At 30.4% G+C, this 25,491-nt stretch overlaps 1 protein-coding gene across 7 annotated transcripts in view; it reads left to right on the top strand.

The window, feature by feature from the left end:
* LOC127721666 (uncharacterized) overlaps positions 1–25,491 on the top strand; it is a 78,189-nt gene that overhangs the window by 44,990 nt on the left and 7,708 nt on the right. For 3 of the 7 annotated variants that reach the window (XM_052228456.1, XM_052228454.1, XM_052228457.1), the window contains exons 5-6: positions 22,674–22,960; positions 25,257–25,397. In XM_052228456.1, the coding sequence (XP_052084416.1) occupies positions 22,674–22,960; positions 25,257–25,397 (428 nt within the window). Of the gene's footprint in view, positions 1–3,255; positions 3,312–5,763; positions 5,831–18,221; positions 18,878–20,843; positions 20,969–21,515; positions 21,565–21,824; positions 22,028–22,673; positions 22,961–25,256; positions 25,398–25,491 lie in introns of those variants that run through there. The other 4 variants (XM_052228459.1, XM_052228461.1, XM_052228458.1 and 1 more) reach the window with 4 other exon arrangements.

Raw genomic sequence — 25,491 nt, 5'->3', positions numbered from 1 at the left:
AGCTCAGGAACCTTGATTTTTGCAACGACAGTCATTATGTTTCGTTTAAATGGTGTATATTGTTGTGTATATTTATTTTCTGTCCCGGCAACCTGTCTTTCACTTAAATTAAAGTTGAAACAGACATTTTTTTTCAAATTTCCCTATCATTTCAATATAATTTACGTGACCCGTATCCGATTTCTTTAGTATAATATTCTAATAAGCAAAGTGGCGTTGATTTCTGGATATGGGGAAAAATCTGATAAATAATCTCTTGATTCTTATTTAAATAAATGTATGAATGTGGTAGATAATAGAATATCACATTTTGAAAATAATAGAGTACATAATACACCTATTTCCAGAATAAGAAATAAACTTCAAGAACTTTCAAAGCGGTTTGTGTTTGTACCGGCCGACAAAGCAGCCAACAATGGGGTGGTGGTATGCCGTAAATACTTCATGGACGTTCTTAAGAATGAAATTTTAAATTCATCTACATTCAAGTCCAAGCGCCCCACAGAGAGTCATATAGATAACAAACATATCATAAACACATCACAGTTTAAGGCTTCTTCTGAACATTTGAAGGTCCCTACTATGTATTGGTTACCAAAACTACACAAAAAACCAGTAAAATATCGTTTCATCTCGGCCTCAAGTAAGTGTTCTACAACTAGTCTTTCAGTGCTTTTAACAAGTTTCTTAACTACTATCAAAGAGCTTATCATAAACTATTGTAATAAAATATATTAAAATAGTGGAATTAACTATTTTTGGAGTGTAAAACATTCTTTGGATGTTTTAGATAAATTACGTTCTTTTGATGGTCCTTTTGATTTTGTTGACAGTTTTGACTTTTCTACTCTTAACACTACATTTCCACACAATCTTATCAAACAAAAATTTGACTATTTAATTAAATGGTCGTTCTCTAATAAGAAAGGTAAATATGCTAGATATAATTACTGGAGGTGTGATGAAATGATTGAAGCTGTTAATTTTCTCCTTGATAATATTTATGTATGTTTCGGCAGCAAAGTTTATTGACAGGTTGTAGATATTCCTATGGGCACTAATTACGCCCTTTTAATAGCAGACTTGTTTTTGTACTGTTATGAATCACAGTTTATGACCAAACTCAGTAAAGACCCGTCTAAACTGCATTTAATTGATAAATTCAACAACACATACCGTTATCTTGATGATATTTTTTCGTTAAATAATCAAGAATTTTCTCAAGATACTGCCGAAATTTACCCAAAGGAGCTTACTTTAAATAAATCAAATTTAAAAGATAACAACTGTCCTTTCCTAGATTTAGATATTTCTGTTTTACACGGGAAACTCCACACTAAAATTTACGACAAAAGGGACGATTTTTCGTTCCCTATTGTTAATTTTCCCTTTTTGGATGGTGATGTTCCTTAGGCACCATCTTACGGTGTTTATATTTCACAACTCGTTCGCTGTGCCCGTGTCTGTTGTGACGTTTTTGATTTTAACGAACGTAATCTATGTATTACTGGTAAATTATTAAGCCAGGGATTTCGTTACCACAAATTACTTAAAACCTTAACTAAATTCTTCCACACATATAAAGATTTGGTTTTGAAGTTTGGTTGTACCTGTTACCACTTATTTCAAACGGGATTGCACATCCTCATTTTTACGGCAATATTTATTAGCGTGCCCGGAAATTTAGAAACGATCCTGGTAAACTAATCGATCCTTTAAATAAACTTATTCTAAAAGGTTACCAATTCAACACTGTAATTAGATCATTAAATATTGTTTTATATGTACTAATATTGATTTTGTTATCAGTAAATTAAATGCAAACTTAATATTATTGTTATATACATATACACATTCGTGGATCTGTCGATACCTGTATCTTGGCATTGCACAAGGTCATGTTTTTCTCTGACTGTTTATTACGTTATTACACTAAATCCATTGGATGTTGGATGTGTACGGATTGATAATTTAGTCTTAGGTGCATGATTTTTTTTTATTAGTTGTTAGTGGCTTTGAAAAGCTGTTAGTAACTGCGAGTACTCTCAGATCTGTACTTAGTGTCTTTTTGTTGTTGGATGTACAAGTACCCGGCCACGTCCACTTTTAATTTTAGTATTTGTATTTTTATCATTCTGTAGAGTTAAGCCTCTTTCAACTTATTTTTATAGTCTTATGATGTACTGTTACACCACTGTCCCAGGTTAGGGGGAGGGATGGGATCCCGCTAACATGTTTAACCCCGCCACATTATGTTTGTATGTGCCTGTCCCAAGTCAGTAGCCTGTAATTCAGTGGTTGTCGTTGGTTTATGTGTTACATATTTGTTTTTCGTTCATTTTCTGTACATTATTTAGGCCGTTAGTTTTCTCGTTTGAATTTGAATTGTTTTACATTGTCATTTCGGGGCCGTTTATAGCTGACTGTGCGGTATGGGCTTTGCTTATTGTTGAAGGCCGAACGGTGACCTATAGTAGTTAATTTCTGTGTCATTTGGTCTCTTGTGGAGAGTTGTCTCATTGGCAATCATACCACATCTTCTTTTTTATACTTAGTCCTAAGACAGCTTTGTGAAACTGGCCCCTCATCACATTTTAATCATATCACACTCTATGTTGTACTAAGTATTTTGTCCTGCTTGGTCTTTTATCCGTAAACGGAAACTACAGGTTTATGAAGAAAACATTATGACGGCCGGTACAATCACTATCGTTGTGCAATATATACTTAACTTTATAAAAATAAAAAATATAGATAATAGAGAAATATAAAAATCACAGATATAAGTTTAACAAGCTACGGATATGTAGCTCGAAGTTGTAAGTCTTGCTTTGTTACGGTGGGACAAGTCAGCTTCATAACATGTGCGCTTTACCGCAGAACCGGTGTGTACGCTAAACTACTTCGGCATCTTAGCCACCGAGGTCTCGATACGAAATGAATAAACATCAAATTTATATAATTTAAAAGATATCTTTTTGTTATAAAACTGTTCAGCTAATATGGTTAATATTCTCATTGAAAATTTCCTAATGGATGCCAAGAAGATATGCATTATTTAAAGATAAATTCAATACAAGCTATATATTCTCTGATACTTGAAATTAAATCCAAGGTCATGATGATTGTCACATAGCGCTTATAAACATCATTTTCCGAAAACTGTCCTTTAAAACAATCAATGATTTCATTGTATATATAAAGCATCAATTCAAACTCTGGATTTGCGCATGCCTTCTTATAAGTTTGGTTGGCTAAGTATTTGGTAGTGTAAAGATACTCGGAATACACATTAGAGTCTTGTAAAAAGGGTAAGATGTAATTTAATTTTAATAATAGCAATACTGGGGCCGGTTTTACGAAGATATCCTAAGACCTGTCATAAAAGAGGGACGAAAGATACTAGAGGGACAGTCAAACTCATAGATCGAAAACAAACTGACAACGTCATGGCCAAAAATAAAAAGACAAACAAACAAATAATAGTACAGATGACACAACATAGAAAACTAAAGACTTAGCAACACGAACCCCACCAAAAAATGGGGGTGATATATCATAAGATATATCATAGGACAGGTCTTATGATCCTCTCATGACAATCCTTAGACATATCTCAGACCTCGCCTCGAAGCTGTCTTAGGGTGATCTTAGCAAAGATATCCTAAACCTGTCGCTAGTTCTTTAAATTTTAATTTTTAAATTGTGACAGGAGGGGTTTGGCGTTTTGTATTTTCTGTGTCATTGTCGACATATTTTATCCAACTGTTTACCCCCCCCCCCCCCCCCCCCCTGTCTGCATAAAGAGTTCAAATCTAAAACCAGAGTCTCTGATCCTTCATATTTTGCTTTGCAAAAGTTAACACTAGCAAGTTTTCATAGTTTATTAGTGAATTATTATTTGACAAATATCAACAATTTGATAAAGATAAAAGTATTCAAATGTAAAGCAGTTAAAATTCCCATAAAAGTAATAAAATTCAATTTGTCATTCTAACTTTAGTCTGGACGCATCAAAATGAAAGACATAAGAGTGGCATTTTGTCTAGATGCATTAAAATGCAAAACAAGGTCACCTTTCTTGTAAATGGTGAGGTCTGTGCAAGATCAGAAAGCTCTTCATAAAAAGCTAAAAATATCTTTACCTCTCTCTATATAGAAACAGACAGAGAGGTCTTTGAAGACCAAGTGGTTATAAGGTTAATGCCAACTACAAATATTAATATATCAAAACTTATTTAACAAAAACCAGACGAAAAGAAACACTATTTAAGTAAATAATAAGTTGCAAATTTAGCAAAAATCTGTGAATATATTCAATGAATTATACCACAATAAAGTCACTACATATTTTGACATGTAAAACAATTATTTTTATCAATAATTTATATCAACTGTAATACTCAAATGTTAATTTAACAACAGTCCAATTTAAAGGAAAGTAATACTGTTACAAAACATAGGCTCTCCTCTACCAAACATTAACATGGATTATGGAATAATTCACGTAAATGTAGTATATTTCCCATAAATTACTAAACGTATTAATTAATATAATTAGATAATTTGCAACATTAATATTAAAAAGTGTTATTTATATAAATAATCTATTAATAATACACCAATATAAATATTAAATAAAAAATTGAGAAACAAAAGAATAAAATGATGAGTTTTTGTTTTGTACAAGTGAGTTAAATTCAATTTGTCACTGTATCGGTTAAAAAAAATAAGGTTAAAGGATAAAATCGTGCATTCTTGATATCAATACATCGAATGTTCATTGTTGACAAATCACGATAATCTGTCAACCTGTAAAGATTTAGTTATGAGCAGGAAAAGGAGAATAGATAATTAGATAATGATTAGATAATGTGCAAAATTAATATTAGAAATAAGTGTAATTTATATAATTAAACTTATGACTTTCCTAAGACCATCATTAGACACCTGTTGTATAGTCCTAACTTTGTGACCAATGTTAAGGGATGTCCTTATTTTGGACCACTTTGTGAAACCCACTTAGAACTTAGATATGTCGTAAGACCATCATACTGTAAGACATGCCTAAGTCCTAAGACAGCTTTGTGGAACTGGCCCCTCATCACATTTTATTCATATAACACTCTATGTTGTACTAAATATTTTGTCCTGCCTGGTCTTTTATCCGTTAACGGAAACTACAGGTTTATGAAGAAAACATTATGACGGCCGGTACAATCACTATCGTTGTGCAATATATACTTAACTTTATAAAAAAAGAAAATATAGATAATAGAGAAATATAAAAATCACAGATATAAGTTTAACAAGCTACGGATATGTAGCTCGAAGTTGTTAGTTTTGCTTTGTTACGGTGGGACAAATCAGCGTCATAAAATTGGTGCTTTACTGAAGAATAAGGTGTGTACGCGAAACTACTTAGGCTACTTAGCTACCGAGGTCTCGATACGAAATGAATAAACATCATATTTATATAATTTAAAAGAATTTGTTTTTGTTATAAAACTGTTCAGCTTATATGAATTACATTTTCATTGAAAATTTCTAAATGGATGTCAAGTAGATATGCATAATTTAAAGATAAATTCAATATAAGCTATAAATTCTCTGATACTTGAAATTCAATCCAAGGTCATGATGATTGTCAGATATTGCTTATAAACATAATTTTCCGAAAACCGTCCTTTAAAAGAATCATTTGTTTTATTGTATATATAAAGCATCAATTCAAACTCGGGCTTTGCGCATGCCTTCTTATAGGTTTGATTGGCTAAGTATTTGGTTGTGTAAAGATACTCGGAATACAGCTCAGAGTCTTACATTAAAGGTAAGATGTTTTTGATAACAGAAATTCTGATCAAGTTTAATCCGATATTTTCCTTGTGTAAACGCTTACTTTGTTAATATCATTCAAATCCCAATAATTCATTAAAAAAAAAAGAATTAACAAAAGAGGGGTATCTTGATGGATTATTATTTTTGAAACAACTTCCTAAATTTCTATGTCGAAGTTACACAACATGGGGAGTTTTGAAAATCTACTCAATGCAACTATTGTATAGAATCACAAATATTGATATTTCAGCACTACACTAGCTAGACCTTGTCAGTTGTGCTTCATCTGTAATGTCTTACAAATTGCAATTCACATATTTTACCTAGCCAATAGTGAATGCAAATGATTTGAAAAATTTAATTATAAAAATACTGATATTTAACAGAATGATATCATTTTAACATCCGAAGGTCGACATGTCATAAATAATTTATCATAAAGTTCTTTTTAATTTGCGCATTCAGTGAGAAAAACACAGATATAATAACAGCCCTCTATCATAGCTACATAATTGAATTTCAATAATGAATTTTAAAGTTTAAATTACATAATTTTGTAATTCGATTTCCAATTTATTAAAAGCAACAATGTCTTCACGGTCATTTTGAAAATATAGCACACAAAACATTTCTTTCTGAAAATTGGTTACGTATGGAAAACCCAATGTCGTTTATACAAGTTACAATTATATGCAATTTAGGCTTTAATCTTTAATATGTAATTGATAAATTCAGTTTAAGATTTGTTTTAATTTGATATCCGGTAACATGTACCTTTTTATTTCGACTGCATAAAAGTATTCACATGTATAAACATATAATGCAGGTAAACATTTAAAAAATATAATTGATAGTTGAATAAGTAAACGATATCTCATGAGTCCGAATGGGATAACTATTTTACATCCCAGCTGTTCTAGAATAGATAAAAACAGTTACGTTTTGTAACATCTAGTTAAGAACGCCACACAATCATTATTAAATACTTTATATATTACTATATAGTATATACTCTTTATGAGCCCCGCACACAATGTTAAAATATGTTGAATTTACAGAGAGTTTATATCCAGTTGTCCTGGTGAAGGGGTACGAATCGTGGGTCTATATGCGGAAGGTCTTGAGTTCGAATCCCAGCATAGACACTGTAATTTGTCTACATAAATTTTGATATGTGTAGTGTGTGATAACATTTTGTGGGGGAATTCGATGTTTGCTATAACACATTTTATTTGAACCAACATTATGAAATTACCACTGTACCAATCCGAATATTTTTTTGCAATGTTTTAAGAAATGGTTTTGCTTGTTTGTCATGTTTTATTTGTGAAACAATAAATGTTTTGAAAGTGAGAATTTTCTGTATAAAGTGAATTATTATGAAGATTTTTGAAGCCCAAACTTTCTATTGCCTTAAATACACAAATGAAAGATCTGAAAACTATGCAAATACAAAGCGACATATATTTGAAGTTATAGCAAAACGTTTGGTTGACAAATTATCATTCGTTATTGCGAAACAAAAAAATTACTAAAAATATCTGTCATTTACCCCTATTACTTATTATGATATGAAACGGCCATTCTTATGGAATCTCACGCAATTTGATTGGATTAAGTATTTATTAGTTTACCTTATGACTGTTTATGTTTTTATGCATGTTTATGGATTCAATCAGAACGTGCCTGAATGTGTACAGCAACTTAAATGACCTCAAACTGGACACTGGACGAGTCCATATTATCTTTTATCAATGAAACTAAAGGTAGGAAAGGTAATAATTGCCACTTCCTATTTTTTTACCAAATTTTCCAAACATAAAGTAGATAAATTATTTTTTAATAGCCTATTCCAGAGATAAAAGTGACGGTTTAAAATTCAGATGTTTTATATCATTAAACAAGTAATTTTTCGAAGAGAAATGCCGAAATATATTTTACGCACGGCTATGCCAGGTAAAATTATTGCTTATCTTATAACAAAAAACATTTTTCAGTCTCATTATAAATCTATGATTACAATTGATTCCAAACAAAAGTAGTCAGTAAATGAAGTCAAAATATGTCCGATCTGTCTATTTGTGGACATCAAAATTCAATACTAATGTTTAAGGGTCAATTTCGTCTACCTCACAAAATCTTGAGAGGCAGTATACTCTTTTCCGTAAAAATATTTCGTTTTATTTTGGATGTGACATCCCGCCAAAACGTTACAGAAAAAAGCAAAACTAGGGTGATCTCGTAGGGGTGAGCCGAGCACATTTTAATATAAAAAAGAAGATGTGGTATGATTGCCAATGAGACAATTCTCCACAAGAGACCAAATGACACAGAAATTAACAACTATAGGTCACCGTACGGCCTTCAACAATGAGCAAAACCCATACCGCACAGTCAGCTATAAAAGGCCCCGAAATGACAATGTAAAATAATTCAAACGAGAAAACCCTGGTTTCCGAATTATTGACCGTCTTTTAATTTCCTTGTTGAAGTTATTCGTAATTCTGTTGATAGCTGGACGTTTTTGTGAGTTTTTCCTTCAGGACATAGATATGCAAATTGTGAGGATTGTGCACATGTAATACTGGTTTAACTCAACCGAAATGTGTACTTGCACACTTCAAGGCTTCCTGAACCATATTTGGTTTGTTGAAGTCCCTTTTTGTTGGTCTAGGGTATTTTACGAGGATTCGGACATTGCTTTTTGAAGTAGTTTGTTGAACTGTCCACTAGTTTTGATTTCTTTTATCATTGGTATGTACAAGAGAGGCGAAAGGTACTAAAGGGTTAATCATACTCATAAGTAAAAGCGAACTGACAATGCTATTTATGTTTGTGTTGCTCGGTCGATAGCTATGTGTTTTTTGTGAACTGTTGTTTTTCTGTTTTCTTATAGCCATGTCGTTGTCAGTTTATTTTCTACTTACAAGTTTAAATGTCAATATAGTATCTTTCGCCTCTCTTTTATACCGTTCAAGGTGAAGGGAAATAATGTATTATTAAAGGCTGTTGCAATTCAAAATTTATGAAATAATTTTCCACGGGCGTAGGTGAGATGTACTAGTGAGTCTTTTTTGGATAACTATTATTAAACTTTTGTAATATAGTCTGGTCTTCATTTGATGTCTTATGTTGCTCTGTCGTTAGTTTTCTATGTTGTGTGTCGGATACTGTTGTTTTTTATGGTCTTTTTCTTCTTTTTTTTTTGCCATGTCGTTGTCAGTTTATTTTCAAGTTTTGAGTTTAAATGTTCCTTTGATATCTTTTGGTTCTCGTTTGGATGATATATTGAAAGATGAGTTTAACCCATTTATACGTGTTTACGAGAAACTATTATAGATAAGGGGGACAGTATACATCAAAAAAGGTCAGCACAACAAGATCTACAATTAAGTCAACATGAGCACATTAATCACAATTATCATACGACTCCTTACAAGGGCTATTTCTTCCTGATTGATTTTACCCGTTTTTTTTCATTTTTATCTAAAACTATAATGGATTGAATTAACCTTAGAAACGAAAATAATATCAGCAAACTATGACCTACAAATAAGCCAAAGTGGCCAAGTTGTCAGACTCCTTATAGGATTTATTTCCCTTATATGACGTTTTTTTTTTATTTTATAATTTTGCCAATTGTTTTGAAGATCTAATAGAAAGGTATAGAATTTAAACAGTAAAACTGATCGTCAATACAAGATATACAAAGTGGACCTACAAAGATTTACAAACAAGCTAACAACTGAAAGCAATACAAGTAAAATCAAAATCAAAATGGCATATGTTTACTAGGTGAGCGATTGAGACTCTTGTGAGCCTCTTGTTGACTATAATCAATTAGAAATGTCATTTAAAAGTACTTTTGAATAATTCATGTAAAATCTGAGTATGCCCATGTTTGTAGTTTTGTTTGTATCATTATCCGTATTGTACAAAATTCCAATCAAATTAAAAACTGGAAAAATGTATATATTATTATGTTACCCTTGCAACAAATGATTAGAATATATTCAAAAGTATAATATTTTAGTAGGTTGTCGGTTTTTATATTAAATGAACATATTTTTTAAATGCTAATTGGAGACTTATTTAAATGGGTTTTTTTCGACTGTAATCTTCTTTAAATCAGTAAAAGGTTCAACATTGAAATGAGTGTTGAATTTAAAATAATGAATATGAAAAAATTTCACCCTTCAAAGAAAAGATCAATAATGTATTTCTATATACTGTTGCAATTTAAAATTTATGAACTTGTTTTCTACGGATGTACGTAAACTTTGTATTAGTGAGACTATTTTGGAAGACAATTATTAAACCTTTGCAATGTAGTCTGGTCTTTATTGGAAGGCTGATGAAAAATAGCTAATAAATAAATTAACAATGAGTAATTGAATGCTGAAGGCGCAAAAGACAACATCAAACATTGTAGAAATCAATTAAAATTATCATTAAACAAACAGTAAAATCCTGTAGAGATGACGTAAGAAGTGCAAGGAAAATATTTACATTACAACGGCACAATGAAGTTCGCATACATCATGTGAACCTTAGCAACGGCATAACAGTCTCTTTCTGAAGATAACTAATTTTGAATCCATGGAATTAAACTGAATATTCATATATTGTTTCACAATGATATGCGCATGCCTCATTATATGGATTTGATTTATAAATTCCTTAGGACAGTACTACTACAATTTCCGTCAATAATAAGTCAAACCAAGAATATATTTTTCGATACAACACAGATTCATGGCTTTATTGTTTAAAGTAAGTTATTTATCAACTTTTATTGTCCATATACATTACTGACTGTGTCTTTCAAAATTATGAGAAATACATGTAAACACCTACTTCATATGTGATCAACACAAATTAGAGCAAAAAGCACGTCTTACATATGTACGAAGGTTGTTACAAATAATAAAAAAAACAGAGAAAGCATCCAATCATAGATACGCTATTAAATTATTTAAAAAAAAACATTTTATTTTAATGATGTATAACTTAGATAATAATATCTTATTTCTAAAATCCTACATGAAATAATGAAAAATCAACACAATTTTGACACGTTGAAACGTATATAAAAACATCAGTAACATTTTGTTTAGCAAGGTCCTTAATAGATGATATTTTAATTATTCCAATTTCTATGTAATATATAAGAAAATATTCGTTTCCTTTTCCCCCAAAATTTAAACAAAACAAAAACAATACCATGTACAAACAGAAACGCAAATCTATATTCAGAATCTAAAGGTTAAGGTAATTTGTTCATGAAGGATTATTTGATTCACGCACTTGTACAATAACTATATAATTTCATATAGAATAAAAAACGTTATAGAAAAAAAATGTTATAGAAGTGGTGAAATCGTTATCAAATAAAAAGTTATGCTTTTTTTTTTGTATTGCAAAGATGCTTTTCGATTTCTTTAATTTGATCATTATGAATAAAATATTCTCCTGCATTTAATGAAATCTCCAAAACAACACTAAATATTATCTTGATCCGGCATAGGCTTCCAGTTTAGTACTTTATTATCGAAAGCATTGTAATTATATTACAAAATTTCAAAACTTCCTTCTAAACTAACACTGACGATATATACAATGCGTTATTAAAGGGGTATTGGCTACGAGGTGTGTAAAAAATAAAATATTATTTTGTTTGATTAAAATATTAATAACAGTGAAATAATGAAAGAATGATTCGCTTATAGCAGCCAGTTTGGTTAAATTTTGTCAAAATTAGTAAAGAAACATCGCTGATGAATTATTCATTTGCAAATGAATAATTCGCTCTCATTGAATCCGTATTCATGTGACCATCAATTTAACCCATTAGCATTAGACGTGTTCAGCAATTAAAAGGAAAAGAATGTAACCACTGAAAGTTACCGACCGTGCAAGGTCGTTAAAAACTTCCATCATTGAAAGTGAAACAAAGGTGAACCATTTCGTTGACTGATTCGATCCACCAAAAAATCAAATAGACTTAGAAAAATCCAATTGCACGAAGTCGCTATCTATTTAAATTTATGTTTATGTTTATATCGGGTTGTGTGACCATCGGCAGTTTTCGGAGGTCATCTCGATAGTTAATTAAATGGCGTTCAGACTACAATACACACGAAATTCTCATATATATTATCGAGTACATGAATTGTTAACTGTTTATTTTAGCTTTATTGTAATTCGGAGATATGTTTTAATATGTTATAAATCAAATATGAGAATTTGAGTCAAATTGGTGAACATGAATTTGACAGCTAGTGTCCCTTTAAGCTACAATGAATTATTTAATGTTGGTTTGAATGGATAAACATTTTTTTAGTGTCAAAATATCGACTCTTACGCACTGTATACTACATTAATCAGTTAACGACAATATCCACCAACAGCTGATGTTAAAGCCATATGGTCTCGACAGGGATAAAGGGAGGTTTGTGTGCACGTCAAACAAAGTATAACACCACAAAAATGTGTCGTTGTACCGAATCAGGCTATTTTGACCATGTTGTTGTTCTTTGTTGTGTATTTTAGTTTGTATATCTACTTTATTTTGAAAAGTTAATAGATAGATATAAGAAGATGTGGTATGAGTGCCGATGAGACAACTCTCCATCCAAGTCTCAATTTGTAAAAGAAAAACCATTATAGGTTTATAAACCGTCAAAGTACGGTCTTCAACACGGAGCCTTGACTCACACCGAACAGCAAGCTATAAAGGGCCCATAAAATTACTAGTGTAAAACCAACGGTCTAATCTATATAAAAAAAACGAGAAACGAGAAACACTTATGAACCACATCAACAAACGACAACTACTGAACATCAGATTCCTGACTTAGGATAGGTGCAAACAAATGCAGCGGGTTTAAACTTTTTAATAGGTACTAACCTTCGTCCTTACCTGAAACAATAGTGTAACATCACAACATTGAAAGACACACTATAAAATATCAATTGAAATGGCTTAACTCAATCAAAAGTATTGTTGTTAAAGTTGCTTGTTTCGCTCATGTTATTCATTGCATTATTGTAAATACGTTAAAACTAAAGTGATCTTATAATGTTAATAATTCGAATATGCAATTTGGTTGTTTAAACATAGTAAAATCAATGATAAAAATGAAATTAAAGCTATAAATTGATTATATCATTATCAAAATGGCATAGTTTTACCAGGTGAGCAATTGAGGCTCTTGTGAGCCTCTTGATCACTATTATCAATTCGAAATATTATAATAAGTTCTCTGAGGAATTCATTTTAAATCTGAGAATGTCTACTTATGTATCATTGTCCTTATTGTACCAAATTCCAATCAAATTAAAAACTGGAAAAACGTTGATATTATTCTGTTACCATGGCAACAAATGATTAATGTATATTCAAAAGTACAATAGTTTGGTTCACTGTCAGTTTTTATTAGAAATGAACATATTTTGGAAATATTAATTGAAGACTTGTAAGTTTGAACATTGAAATAAGTGTTGAACTTAAAATAACGCTTTATAAAATATGACACCGTTCAAGGCAACGGACAATAATGTGTTTTTATAGGCTGTTGGAATTTAAAATTTATGAACTAATTTTCTACGGGTGTACGCGAACTTTGTATTAGTGAGTCTATTTTGGGTGACTTTTATTAAACCTTTGTAATGTAGTCTAGTCTTTATTTGATTTTTTATGAAAAATAGCACATAAACAAATTATCAATCAGCTATTCAATGCTGATGGCGCAAAAGACAACATCAAATATTGTATAAATCAATTAAAATTATCTCTATACAAACAGTAAAATCCTAAAAAGATAAAGTAAGAAGTGCAAGAAAATATTTACAATACAAAGGCACAATGAAATCAGCATACATCATATGCACCTTAGCAATTGCATAACAGTATCTCTTTGAAGATAACTAATTTTGAATCGTTATAATTAAACTGAATATTTATATAATGTTTTCCAATGTTATGCGCATGCTTCATTGTATTTATTTTATCAGAAATTACCTCGTAGAACTCAACTTAAACCAGCGAAAATAAAGGTGAATCAAATATATGGGGTATACATTTTGTACTCTAAATATACAGCAACCGACAACAAATCCAATATTGCGGATAATATAAGACATATAAATGAGGTCTGTAAAAGTGTTTGGGAGTACCATTAGATAAATTTGAATTCATTTATGAGAAAAATAATATCGTTTATCCCAGAAAACGTTTTTCCTTACATTTAGATAACCAGAGATGAGTCTTTGTTAAACGTTGATACTTTGTAATAAACGGTCCATAAAACAACAAACAGGTTACATGGGAAAAGAGTTCGATGCAAGTACTAAACATATATCTCAAATACTATTAGTGTTGTGTCATTTTATCATTTATTTATGATTCAATTACAAATTTGGACTAAGACATAATATTTCACTCAATTTACTGAGATGTTAGTTAGACACGGTTGAGTTAAGGTCTCGGTTTAAATTAGTGATTTTAGCATAAATATACATTTTATTGTAAAAAAAGAAATTTTACTTATTTATTCTCAAAAATATCATGCTACTGGTTCACTTGTGTCAGCTTCCTCTTTGGAAATATGTGATGAGTCAGTATGAGCATTTGTCATTACTTGGCGTCCGTCGTCTATCATCGTTTGTCGTCGCCATTCGTCTGTTAATTTTTAAAAATATCATCTCCTTTGAAACTGCTTGGCTAAATTTAACCAAACTTGGCCACACTGATCTATGGAGTAACTAGTTAACAAAAATTGTCCGATCACCCCGCCTGCCGACAAACATGACCGACATGGCCCAAATTAGAAACTTGAAGTTAAATGCAACATTTGTCCATCATCTTGATAACTCATAAAGATAAAGAAAATCTGACGGATCAAAAATGTTCAAAATGATGAGATCTACCTAAAGTGCATTGGCATCAAAATATTGTCATTAAACGACGAATTTTAACACTTTGTTTCGTGTTTGCTTATCATCACGAAAATCATTATAGATAAACAGAATTTTTAAATAGCAAAAATTACAAAATCTACAAACAAGTCAAATCATCTATATTGTCAGTCAACTCCTGAATGAGGTAATTATTGATGTCGATTTTCCCAATGTTTCCATTTTTGCCAATTATCTAGATAGATATAAACTTTAAAATGCAAAAGTCATCAGCAAAACAAGATCTATAAATGAAGCATATGGCCGAAGTATTCAGTCGATCAGTTATTGGGGAGTTATTGGCCTTTTATGATCATTTTAAAATTTGTTTGCATTTTTTGTGCTTATTTTCTTGAAAATTATAATCCATCAGGAGAAATTTTAAAATGAAAAATCATCATATGATAAGATCTACAAATATTTCAACATGACTGAAATTGTCAGTTAATTCTTATTAGAGGTTTTCGCCCTTAAATGATGATTTTTAATGAAAGGTTCGCATTGTTGAAGATGCAGGTGAGCGACAGAGACTCTTTCTAAAATTGATAATGGAAATGGGGAATGTGTCAAAGAGACAACAACTATTATCTCTAGCCTTTGTGTGTTTTTATATTGATCAGTCAAATGAACATTCTACCCTTATATCATGTTAATATGTCATTGAAAGTAATATGTTATCGTTCCTTTATACTGTTTTTCTTAAACATAAGGTCATGTTTCTGAAAGACCGCTCTCTCTTTCATTTTGTATTTTAACTTAAAACATTGGTGCAAATATAAAACACATATTTGTTAATGGAATTGTATCTAATACATACAATGAAAACCGATTTCATTTAATTATAAAAAAATGATGTAATAGATAACAAGATAAAACAAATTATTGACTAGTTATACCATTTTCAAAAAGAACTATCGCAGTAACTGAAGTTAAATTCATTTAATAACATAACTGTTTAGCTTAATTACTCATGTTGCAACATGAAATATTTCAAAAAAGATATACAACTATATGGTAACCTTCAACAATCTTTCTTTAACCATGTTATTGTCAGACTGAAATGTCAAAAATAAATAATCCGATATTATTATTTTTATCTTTGATAGCTAAGATTGATTTATATAAGTCAAACACTATTGAATAGTTCAATATGGTAGTTAAGGTGGCTGGGGTGTCTTAATTAAAACTGATAGAACGTTTTGATAATTTGTCAAAATGAAGTTTTTATCATGCTTTTTTCAAAAATATCATAAAAAGGATGGGTCACCGGACTTTTTTTCAAGCTACAGGTTGTGCAAAATTGTCAGATTTTGTAAAGATTATGCATGGAAAATCAAATTTTGTGTGATAAAAAGAAAACTACTTGATAGAACTTCAAGAAAAAATGTGAGAAGATAGCTCTTATAATGTCATTATGCTATTGTTCTATTATAAATTTGAAAATACTTTGAACGACAACCGACAAATTTATTTTACTCGCGTAGTGGTATTTACCATATGTGGATTCTTAAAAATTCTAAAGAACTTCTGGACAATTTTAAATCTCGGTCTATTTCTGAAATTAATTCTAACATAACTTTTGATTTTTTAACCCTGTATACCAACATTCCCCATGTGAAATTATAAAATTGTTTTGAATAAACATTGAATGACAAACTTTTTTCTTATGTGACGTTTACATTTTCTGACGTCAGACACGCGAAGCAATGAATGTGGTTTTTAATTTGATAGATGCTTTTGTGTTTTTTTTGTAAATAATTGTTTGTTTTGATATTGTAACACAGTGATGACTGCTGTACCCATATTTTGACTATTCTATTTATAATGTCTGTTTTGTTCACGCATCGTTGTAAATATAACGGAATTTGATAAGACTGTCGTACAAGTGAGAGGTTTGCGCTATAAAACCAGGTTTAATCCACCATTTTCTACATTTGAAAATGCCTGTACCAAGTCAGGAATATGACAGTTGTTGTCCATTCGTTTGATGTGTTTTGTCATGTGATTAGGGACTTTCCGATTGAATTTTCCTCGGAGTTCAGTATTTTTGTGATTTTACTTTTTATAACATGCTTTCAGATAAGAAAAAGAAAAAATGGGGTCACCGAACTTGTTTTCTTGCTATATATCAAAATAGGTAAATTCACAACACTTTCTATTATAAAATTTACTTTATCTGAGTTATCTCCCCTTATTTGGCAAAGTTGAAAAAAATCTAATCAAACACAAAGGTGTTTTTGAGAAATTACAGCCGTAATTATGATAAAACATACAATTTTCTATATTTACATCAAAAGTCTTTTATATAAATTACATACTATTCTCAAAATTTGCACATTTCATCAAATATCTATACCAACGTTATCTGCTACTTCAAAATCAAAGATGGAGGATGACACCCAAGCCACCTTAATACAGTAGATAAAATGAATTTCTTTGTAAATTGTACAAAAACGTAATCGACATAAAGATATTTTACTATTATAACAGTTGGCAAACAGATGATCAGACCATTGTGACAGTATTATGACAATGAAATATTTGAATACTACTATTTTGCTTCACAATTGTACATGTATGATATCTTATTATATGGATATATGATAAATAGTATTTAGATTTGATATCATATTGTTTACCAATATTTTGAATTTCAATAATGAGTTATTGTACATATTCACTAACCATGGTAACTTTATCTAGTTTAAGCACCAATTTTAAAAACGATAGAAGTTACTTACGACGATATTTATATTAAAGATGACGGTTTGTTACGTTTAAAATATCTATTTTTTTTTTTACTTTTATTTATTTCAAACAACGGTGTAGTACGAAAAGATTAGGATATGTTTTGCCTTGATGTTCGTCAAACATAAGTTGCTATCTAGTAATATGGAAGTCATTCAAAAAATGTATATACTGTTAATTAAATGAAGTGTTATACGACACAAGTGATTTAGGGTATCTGAATGCACTACTGTATAATTACTTCTTGCTTCTCCAAAAGTTGCTAAGGACAATATGTAACTATTTAAAAGAAGAAGTAATGCAAAGCAAAATATTAACCGGAGTTATTGTGTATTGAAATAATTTAACGAAAAATGACTGAAAGTTCATTCTTTGTTGTTGTTTATTTTCATAGAAATATTTTAATATGTAAATTATCAAATTGTAATAAAAATGTTGCCCTTTTACCTTGTGACATTATTTTCAATTATCATTATGCATGGTGCAAAGTATTATCATCAGATTGACTCCATATAGGTATCATAAACTTATTTTCATTATATCAAAAGTACGCACACACAAATGTTTAAACGTTAACAATAGGAGCATCATTCAATGGACATTAAACAGAAAAATGTTACTTTAAATGGGAAAATGAACCATGTCGGCATGGAAAAAATGTATTTTGCAACTTTGGCAAATTTGAAAGAAGATGGCATCTATACAATTCGGAAACAACAGACTTTCTCGCTAGAATAAGCAAAAGTTAGAAAAAGCAAAATCACTCAAAATCGGAATTAATTTTGTATATACAATTAAAAGTTAATGTATTTGAATAACTACACATTTTGGTAAAAGCCGACAACATAATGTAGAATAGCAAGTAATGGTTTACCCAAGATTTAACTTAAAAGTACTTTTTGGTAAAAGCAGTGTTTTGTGATTGATTTTTGTAATGTTTGATGTAGGTGTTTTTGCATTTTAGTTCACGCAGACCTACATACATAGCTATAAGGGAAGGCCTCAATTTGATTAATTATTATCAAGTATGATTATCATGTTTGACCGTGTTGTCTCCTAAATGTATTCAAACAATAAAAGTTGTACTGAAACACAACTTCGCAATTATATCATGAACTTAAACCTATCAGATGAACGCATTATATCCAATGTCATTGTCAAATATAGTTGATAAACATGAGTTTCCGAAAATTGTCCTTTAAAAGAAACATTGAGTGTATCGTATATATATAAATATAATTCAGAACTAAAATTTTACGCATGCTCAACTTATATAAGAAGTTATTTTTGCTGATGTAGAAACTCATTGGACGAATAAGAGTCTTGTGAACAGGTAAGACGTATTGTAACTTTTATGGTATAAATAGGGATATTCTAGTATCAATTAAAAATTTTCTGATTTTATTGTTTTTCATTATTCAAATTGTTTTATTATATAAATTGATATCAAGTAAACTCATCATAAAGGGGTAGATATCTAGTTTGATTATTATGTTTGACATGATGAAGCCACTGAACAGCCTTTTTCCAAATTTTAATATATATCCAGTAAAGTTAAGTTTTTCTAAGATACTTCATTTTGTAAACGATAATTTCCATAGCAATTTTAAAAAAGAGATAAACAAAATGAAAAGACTCTTTCTACCTAGTGGTGAATATGGTAGCTGTTTTTCAATTGATCCGTTGATTGATAGCGTTTTTTTTATCGATTTTAAATTGCCTTTGAGATGAGTATTTTATCATACTTTTCTACCTTATTCATTCCATGTATTGGTTTTAAAACATCAACAATTAAATGTAACAATTTAGCTAAAGGTTCTGGGCCTGGCAATTGTGATATCACTTTGAAATTCATGATATTTGCGATTGACGTATTTTACGTTGGTAATTTTATACACAGTTGTACAAAATTAAATATGAGCGATATGTTTAATTAACAATAGTTTCTTTATTACCTCATGCGTAAGACGTACGGTCTGAGTTAGAAATATATATAAAACAGGCAACAGTAGTATACCGCTATTTAATAGTCATAAATCGATAAAACGAAATCAAATCAGGGTCACAAACCAAAACAGAGGGAAACACGTCAACTATAAGAAAAACAGAATAACAGAAACACTGAACTGCTACAAATGCTAAATGCTTTCGAAGGACACATTTCGGAAAATTATGTTTATCAACAATAATCTAATTTTGTATAAAACTATGTATAAAAGAAACAAGATAAAATACGTCAACCAAAACGAAATTAAAATACTTCATTTTGCCTTATTTGACTTGTGTATTGTTTTTCAAATATTAACAATTAAATGTAACTATAAAGCGAAATCTTTCTGGACCCAGGCAGCTTTGACATCTTTTATAATTGTGATCGACGTATTTCACCTTAGTTACTCTACACATATTTTTTTAATAATTTCAAATATAAGCCATATGATTAATCACATTTACATGTCTTTAGAAGTCCCCTTGACCCAAAGTATCAGCTTTTTTACAAAAAGTGTTTTGACAAATTTAAAATATAAAAGTACTTATATCTGTCAGACTAAACTATTTTGATATCTTGATAAATTAATTTCTATTCATAATACATTACATATTGGAAATTAAAGGGACAAAACATACTGAACTGGATAAAATCTAAACAGGATTATATTTCTAAACTGTGTTATTGCCTATCAGAACGATATATCTTTCTTTTGAAGTCTATCCAGACGATACCAAGTTTCAATGCAATCTGCGTCAAGGATGTAATAATTACATGTGTAAGGTCATTATAAATCTTAATTTAAACGCAACATTCTATTTGTTAAAACATTTGATTAATTTGATAGTAATTAAACGTTGTTGTCAATAGGGGTTTTACATTACAATTTTTCTTATGATCTTAAAAAGTTTTAGGTAGATACAATATTGTCCTCCTAAAATACCAAAGCAAAATGTTGTTAACGCAGGTTTATTTTCGAAACGAATAATCTGAGATCTTGGTGATTTATCGCTTAATTAGATAATGCGAAACTTTTCGTAACACTTTTTAAATAAACCAGATTTAATTAAAAAAGATAAAGGTAACTTTAAGTTGATTGTAGCAAAACGTCTGGCATGCATATGTATAAGCCTGGTAGCTTTATTGATTTATTTTATTTAGACTTAAGAATAGAAAAAAATGACGCCCAAAGTAAAGATCAAAACACAAATTTTGCAGATAGAGGGTAAAACAAATAAAGGAGTTGTCGTTTCTAATGTAGGTAAATCAAGAAAAAAGATTTTGACGCATGCAATTTATGTGTTGTTTTCACTTTTTAATGATGAATTTTCTAGCAAGGAAAGGGAGACATGGAAAAAAATAAATTGACGAAAAGAGTTAAAGATATAGAAAATGATGTCAAAAATATGGCAATAAGTGGACCAGATAGTAAAGGTACGATTTTTAATGAACGGAAGCAAGGAAAAGGTGATAAGAAGGAATTCACAATTCACATAAAACGTAACAAATTGGATAAGCATTACATTAAGAAAATTAGACCGTCTTCCTTCTTTTATGCTGGCTTAAGCATTTGAGAACTAACATGAAAAAGTACATACAAGAACAGGAAAGGAAAACAATGAGTATATAAGTGGCATCATGACGCAATCGAGGAAAAGGGGACGGAATAATGATTTCGACAATTTGAACATATACGTAATTGCAAAAAAATGAAAATTGAAAGATTGAAAAAAAACCTGTCAATACATTTGAATCTGGAAAATAGATTTTAATATTAACTTGACAAATTAAAGGTATAAAATGCCAATTGATACTTTACAAATGGAAATAATAAATTTACATTTTATTAGATACATTTTAGAACGAGATTTCATAAGGTCGTATTATAAAAACAAGTTATCAAGCAATAATGTTGTATCTTTCTGATAGTCTTTGTTAATTGATATTGAAGTACATGTATCCTATAACTTGTACTTTGTAGGCAGAGAGTGTTTGACAGAAAAGAATGCTGATACATGGCGTGTCCAAACGTAAATGATTTTTTAGCATTACTATTTTATAGATGTGAAATGAAAGGCCTTTTTTTCTTTGTTTGTTCATAAAACGTAAGGAAATAACCTTTGAAAATCAAAGTAAACTGTTCCTAGATATTATGTTAAAACTTTGTTTGACTTGTTCAAATCCTAAGGGAGAAGAATACTCAGATTAAAAAAAAAATTAATAAATAAAGCTGGCATATATATAAAAATATTGAGCAGGAAAAATAGCTTCGAATCTAAATACATTTTAGGCGTTCAACAACAAAAACGACTCCAGATGAACAAATTAAAAGATTAAGAATAATGTTTGAGTCAGTGGAAGATATGCTGAATTCTCCTGAATATGACAAAGACCTTCAAGATGAATTGTCTGCAGCGTGTCCAAACTACATGTCAGTTTTCTTAACATCAAAACGAGATTTATTGAGAAATGATTGTGGAATCGTCGTGACAGGTTGGTCAAGAAATAATTTTCAATCTACAGACATGTTTGTCTTTCTTTCTGTACCTTAATGAAACTCAAAATAAATATTGCATAATGATAACACTTTTCAGTACAGTTCAAAAATAAGTCTGCTATATTCTTTGGAAAGGAAATGGAATGTATCTCACAATTCTTACCAAAGGAAGGTTATTTTTGTACATATAACTCAACAGGTTTTCCCAATGATAAGGCTAGTTCAGTGACTTTGCAGAACTGAAGCATTATGAGACAACAATTTTTCCCCGGAAAAGAAATCGTTTAAAACGATAACATTTCAGTAAAATACAAATTCACACATGGCATATGCCTATTATTACATACATATATCATGTCGCCATCTATAAAATTAATTTAAAACCGCGAGCATTTGTTTTAACATCAACACAAAATGCGTCTTGAAGAACACTAAAGACCATGAATTTCCTTTTATTAGAAACTCTTTAACCTTAAACCTTAGCTATATTTGCCTGCATTATAGACATCAATGGCGGAAGAAAATCAACACGGGTAAAGTCAAAAATTATCTGTTCAGATGGGTCAATTTAACATTCATATAATAATTGTTAAAATCATTGTAAAACATAGATACATAATTATCTAACGAACGCCTTTTTAGGAGAAACAAGTGCTGGTAAAACAACTCTCATAAATCAACTTGTTAAAAAGAAGGTTTTCGTCACAAGTAATTTGGCAGCTACTGGTACCATCACCAGAATTCGGGACTCAGAAACGATGGCAGTAAAATGTTATACAAAAGACGAAACTTTAAAGAAGGAGGAAGGAGTACAAGATGTAAAAAAACTGAGATCTGTTATTAAAGGACTTACTGATATAAGTAAAATCCCGGAGGATTTAAAAGACATATATTATGTAGACGTCTACTTGCCAGTGGCAATTTCAAAGGTACAGTGTTTCAGGATATAATTGTTCACCCCCCCCCCCCCCCCCCCCCCCCCCACCCCCCATTCGTAGCTTTCATACAACGGTTCTTCCGATTACCATTTGTTGCGTTTTTCTGAGATACTACAAAGAAGTGCTTTCGATATCAATTTCATGTGAGCATGTTTTACTGTTAGATGTGTGTTAAGATTTATCGTTCATCCACTTTCTTTTAACCGAAAACTTATATAGTCTCACTCATAATGGTCATGTGTAATTTTGGTAGCGTTTTCCTAGATACTACAAAGAAGGCTTCCGAAAATTTGAAACCAAGCTTCATTTGAACATGCTATACTTTGTGATGTATTTCAGATTGATCGCATTTATTCTTTCACATAATGGAAATATTGGTTGCTTCAAACAAGGTTTTTCGAAATTTTGATGTTAACCTTCGTTTGAGCATTTTACACAGTGTTATGAATTTGTAGATTCATCGCTAACGCTTTTCCTGTGTATGCTTTTATAACAGAATATATTCTAACATATAATAGCCATGTATAACATTTTGGTTGCGTTTTACTCATGAACTCACATCAGTACTTTCTTCAAATAGGTACCGTACTTCATGTGAGCATGCTATCTTGTGTGATACATTTCAGGTTCATAATTTATCCACTTCCTGTTTACTGAATACGTATTTATTTGTACACATAATTGCTATACACATTTTGTTAGATTTTTCTCAGTAACTACATATCAGAGCTTTCTGAAATGTCTATCATGATAACAGTGTGCAGGACATCCTACTGGTTAACTTCTTTTCATAAATATCGTTAATAAACTTATGTTTGCCGAATGCTTATGCACTCTTTCAAACACTGGTGATTTAAGTAAATTTAAAGGAATTTTGGTCAGGAAATACACATTTAAGCTATCCTACTATTAGAATCAAGTGGTATGTAAGCACTCTATACTGTTTTTACATCTATCATCAATCAACATCTTGTTTACCGATTATTAAAGCGGGCGAGACGTAACTCAAAATTTAACAATCTTTATCGATCTAGACTCAACGACACTTGCTTGAAATATTTGTATGATACCTGTTCATTGTTAAAAATCGATAATGGTATGGTTTAAAATACCCCCTTAGTATGTCATCACCATAATTATACATAAAAGAACATTTCCTTCTTCGTTTAATAAGTAATTCTATGTCACAAATCGACGCATAACAATATACTGCAGTTCTGTAATTTTTGTAAAACAATTATAATTACTTTAGATCAACCCGGTTTATAATGCGGTTCCTGTTTCCAAATCTTTAGTTTTGCATACTGTTGATTGTCTTTTTTCTTTTTTAACATGGCGTTTTCAGTTTATTTTAGACTTATGAATTTTGAATATCACGTTGGTGTCTTTTGCCTCTCTTTTACAATCCTGGTATCTATGATGAGTTTATTCACAGATCTGCAAGTCCAATAAGGATATAACCTTTTCGGATTATTTTGAATATGAAACCAATGCTTTTTAAAATGATTTTACATATTAATAACTTGAGCTGCGTCGGATAGAACTCGACCTTATGCAAGTGATCGTATACATGTACATGTATAAGACTTTGATTTTTGAACATTCAAATACGAAATAAATGATGAAGTTAAGTCTGTTTGTAGATTTTAGTATAACAGCTCAGTTTTAAACAGTTACAGACTTTTCATAGAGATGTTTGCAACACGAAATATGTTAACAGATGTATCGATATTCTTATGCATAATGACGATTTCTATCCGACGCAGCTCACTTGACTTTATACTAAAATATGGTATCTCTAATGATTTTTGTTATTTGGTGGAAAATTTAGGATTAATAACTCCTCAACGATATACTAGGCATATAATTTGCTATCCCTGACTCGCGTTTCGTAACACGATTTGGCAACAATATACTTAACAGTAAAGCTATTGTTTAAAATTTCCTTCGGGAGTAGTGTTTTCGTTATTTGGAGGATTATGTGCTATTCGCTGATCTTTGGATGTTTTGTTTTTAATTTTTCCCCCTTAACTTTTATAGGCCTAGACAACGATTTCGTGCGTCAAACATTAAATGATAGTTGTCCACTGTCGAAGACCTTTTGTTTTTCTCTGAATGTCTTTTGAGATATTTGTCGTTGGTTTCTTGTATTTTTGTAGTATATTCCACATTTTTCATTTTTTATATATGTTAAATATAAAAGAGATTGTATGTTTAGTATTTTTTGTTAATCTTAACCAAAGGGTAATCTTTCATACTGAATATAACTTCTATTTTTGAATTTCAGGGAAACGTTGTTATTGTGGACACACCTGGTATAGGAGATAATGAAAAGTTGGACAATATACTTTTGGATTTCTTGCCACATGCAGTCTCTTTTGTGTTTATAGTAAATGCAAAAAATGCAGGTGGAATACACGAAGACAGGGTACACTTTTTTTGTCGATTGAATAAAAATTGTCATCAGCAATAATTATCATCAGCTCAGTAGTCAGTACTTCGGTACTGACATGATTTATAAC

Source organism: Mytilus californianus, unplaced genomic scaffold, assembly GCF_021869535.1.
Source record: "Mytilus californianus isolate M0D057914Y unplaced genomic scaffold, xbMytCali1.0.p SCAF_12, whole genome shotgun sequence".
NCBI classification, from domain to species: Eukaryota; Metazoa; Mollusca; class Bivalvia; order Mytilida; family Mytilidae; genus Mytilus; species Mytilus californianus.
The sequence above is the reverse complement of the archived record's forward strand: the minus strand, read 5'-3'. Positions and strand labels throughout refer to the sequence as shown.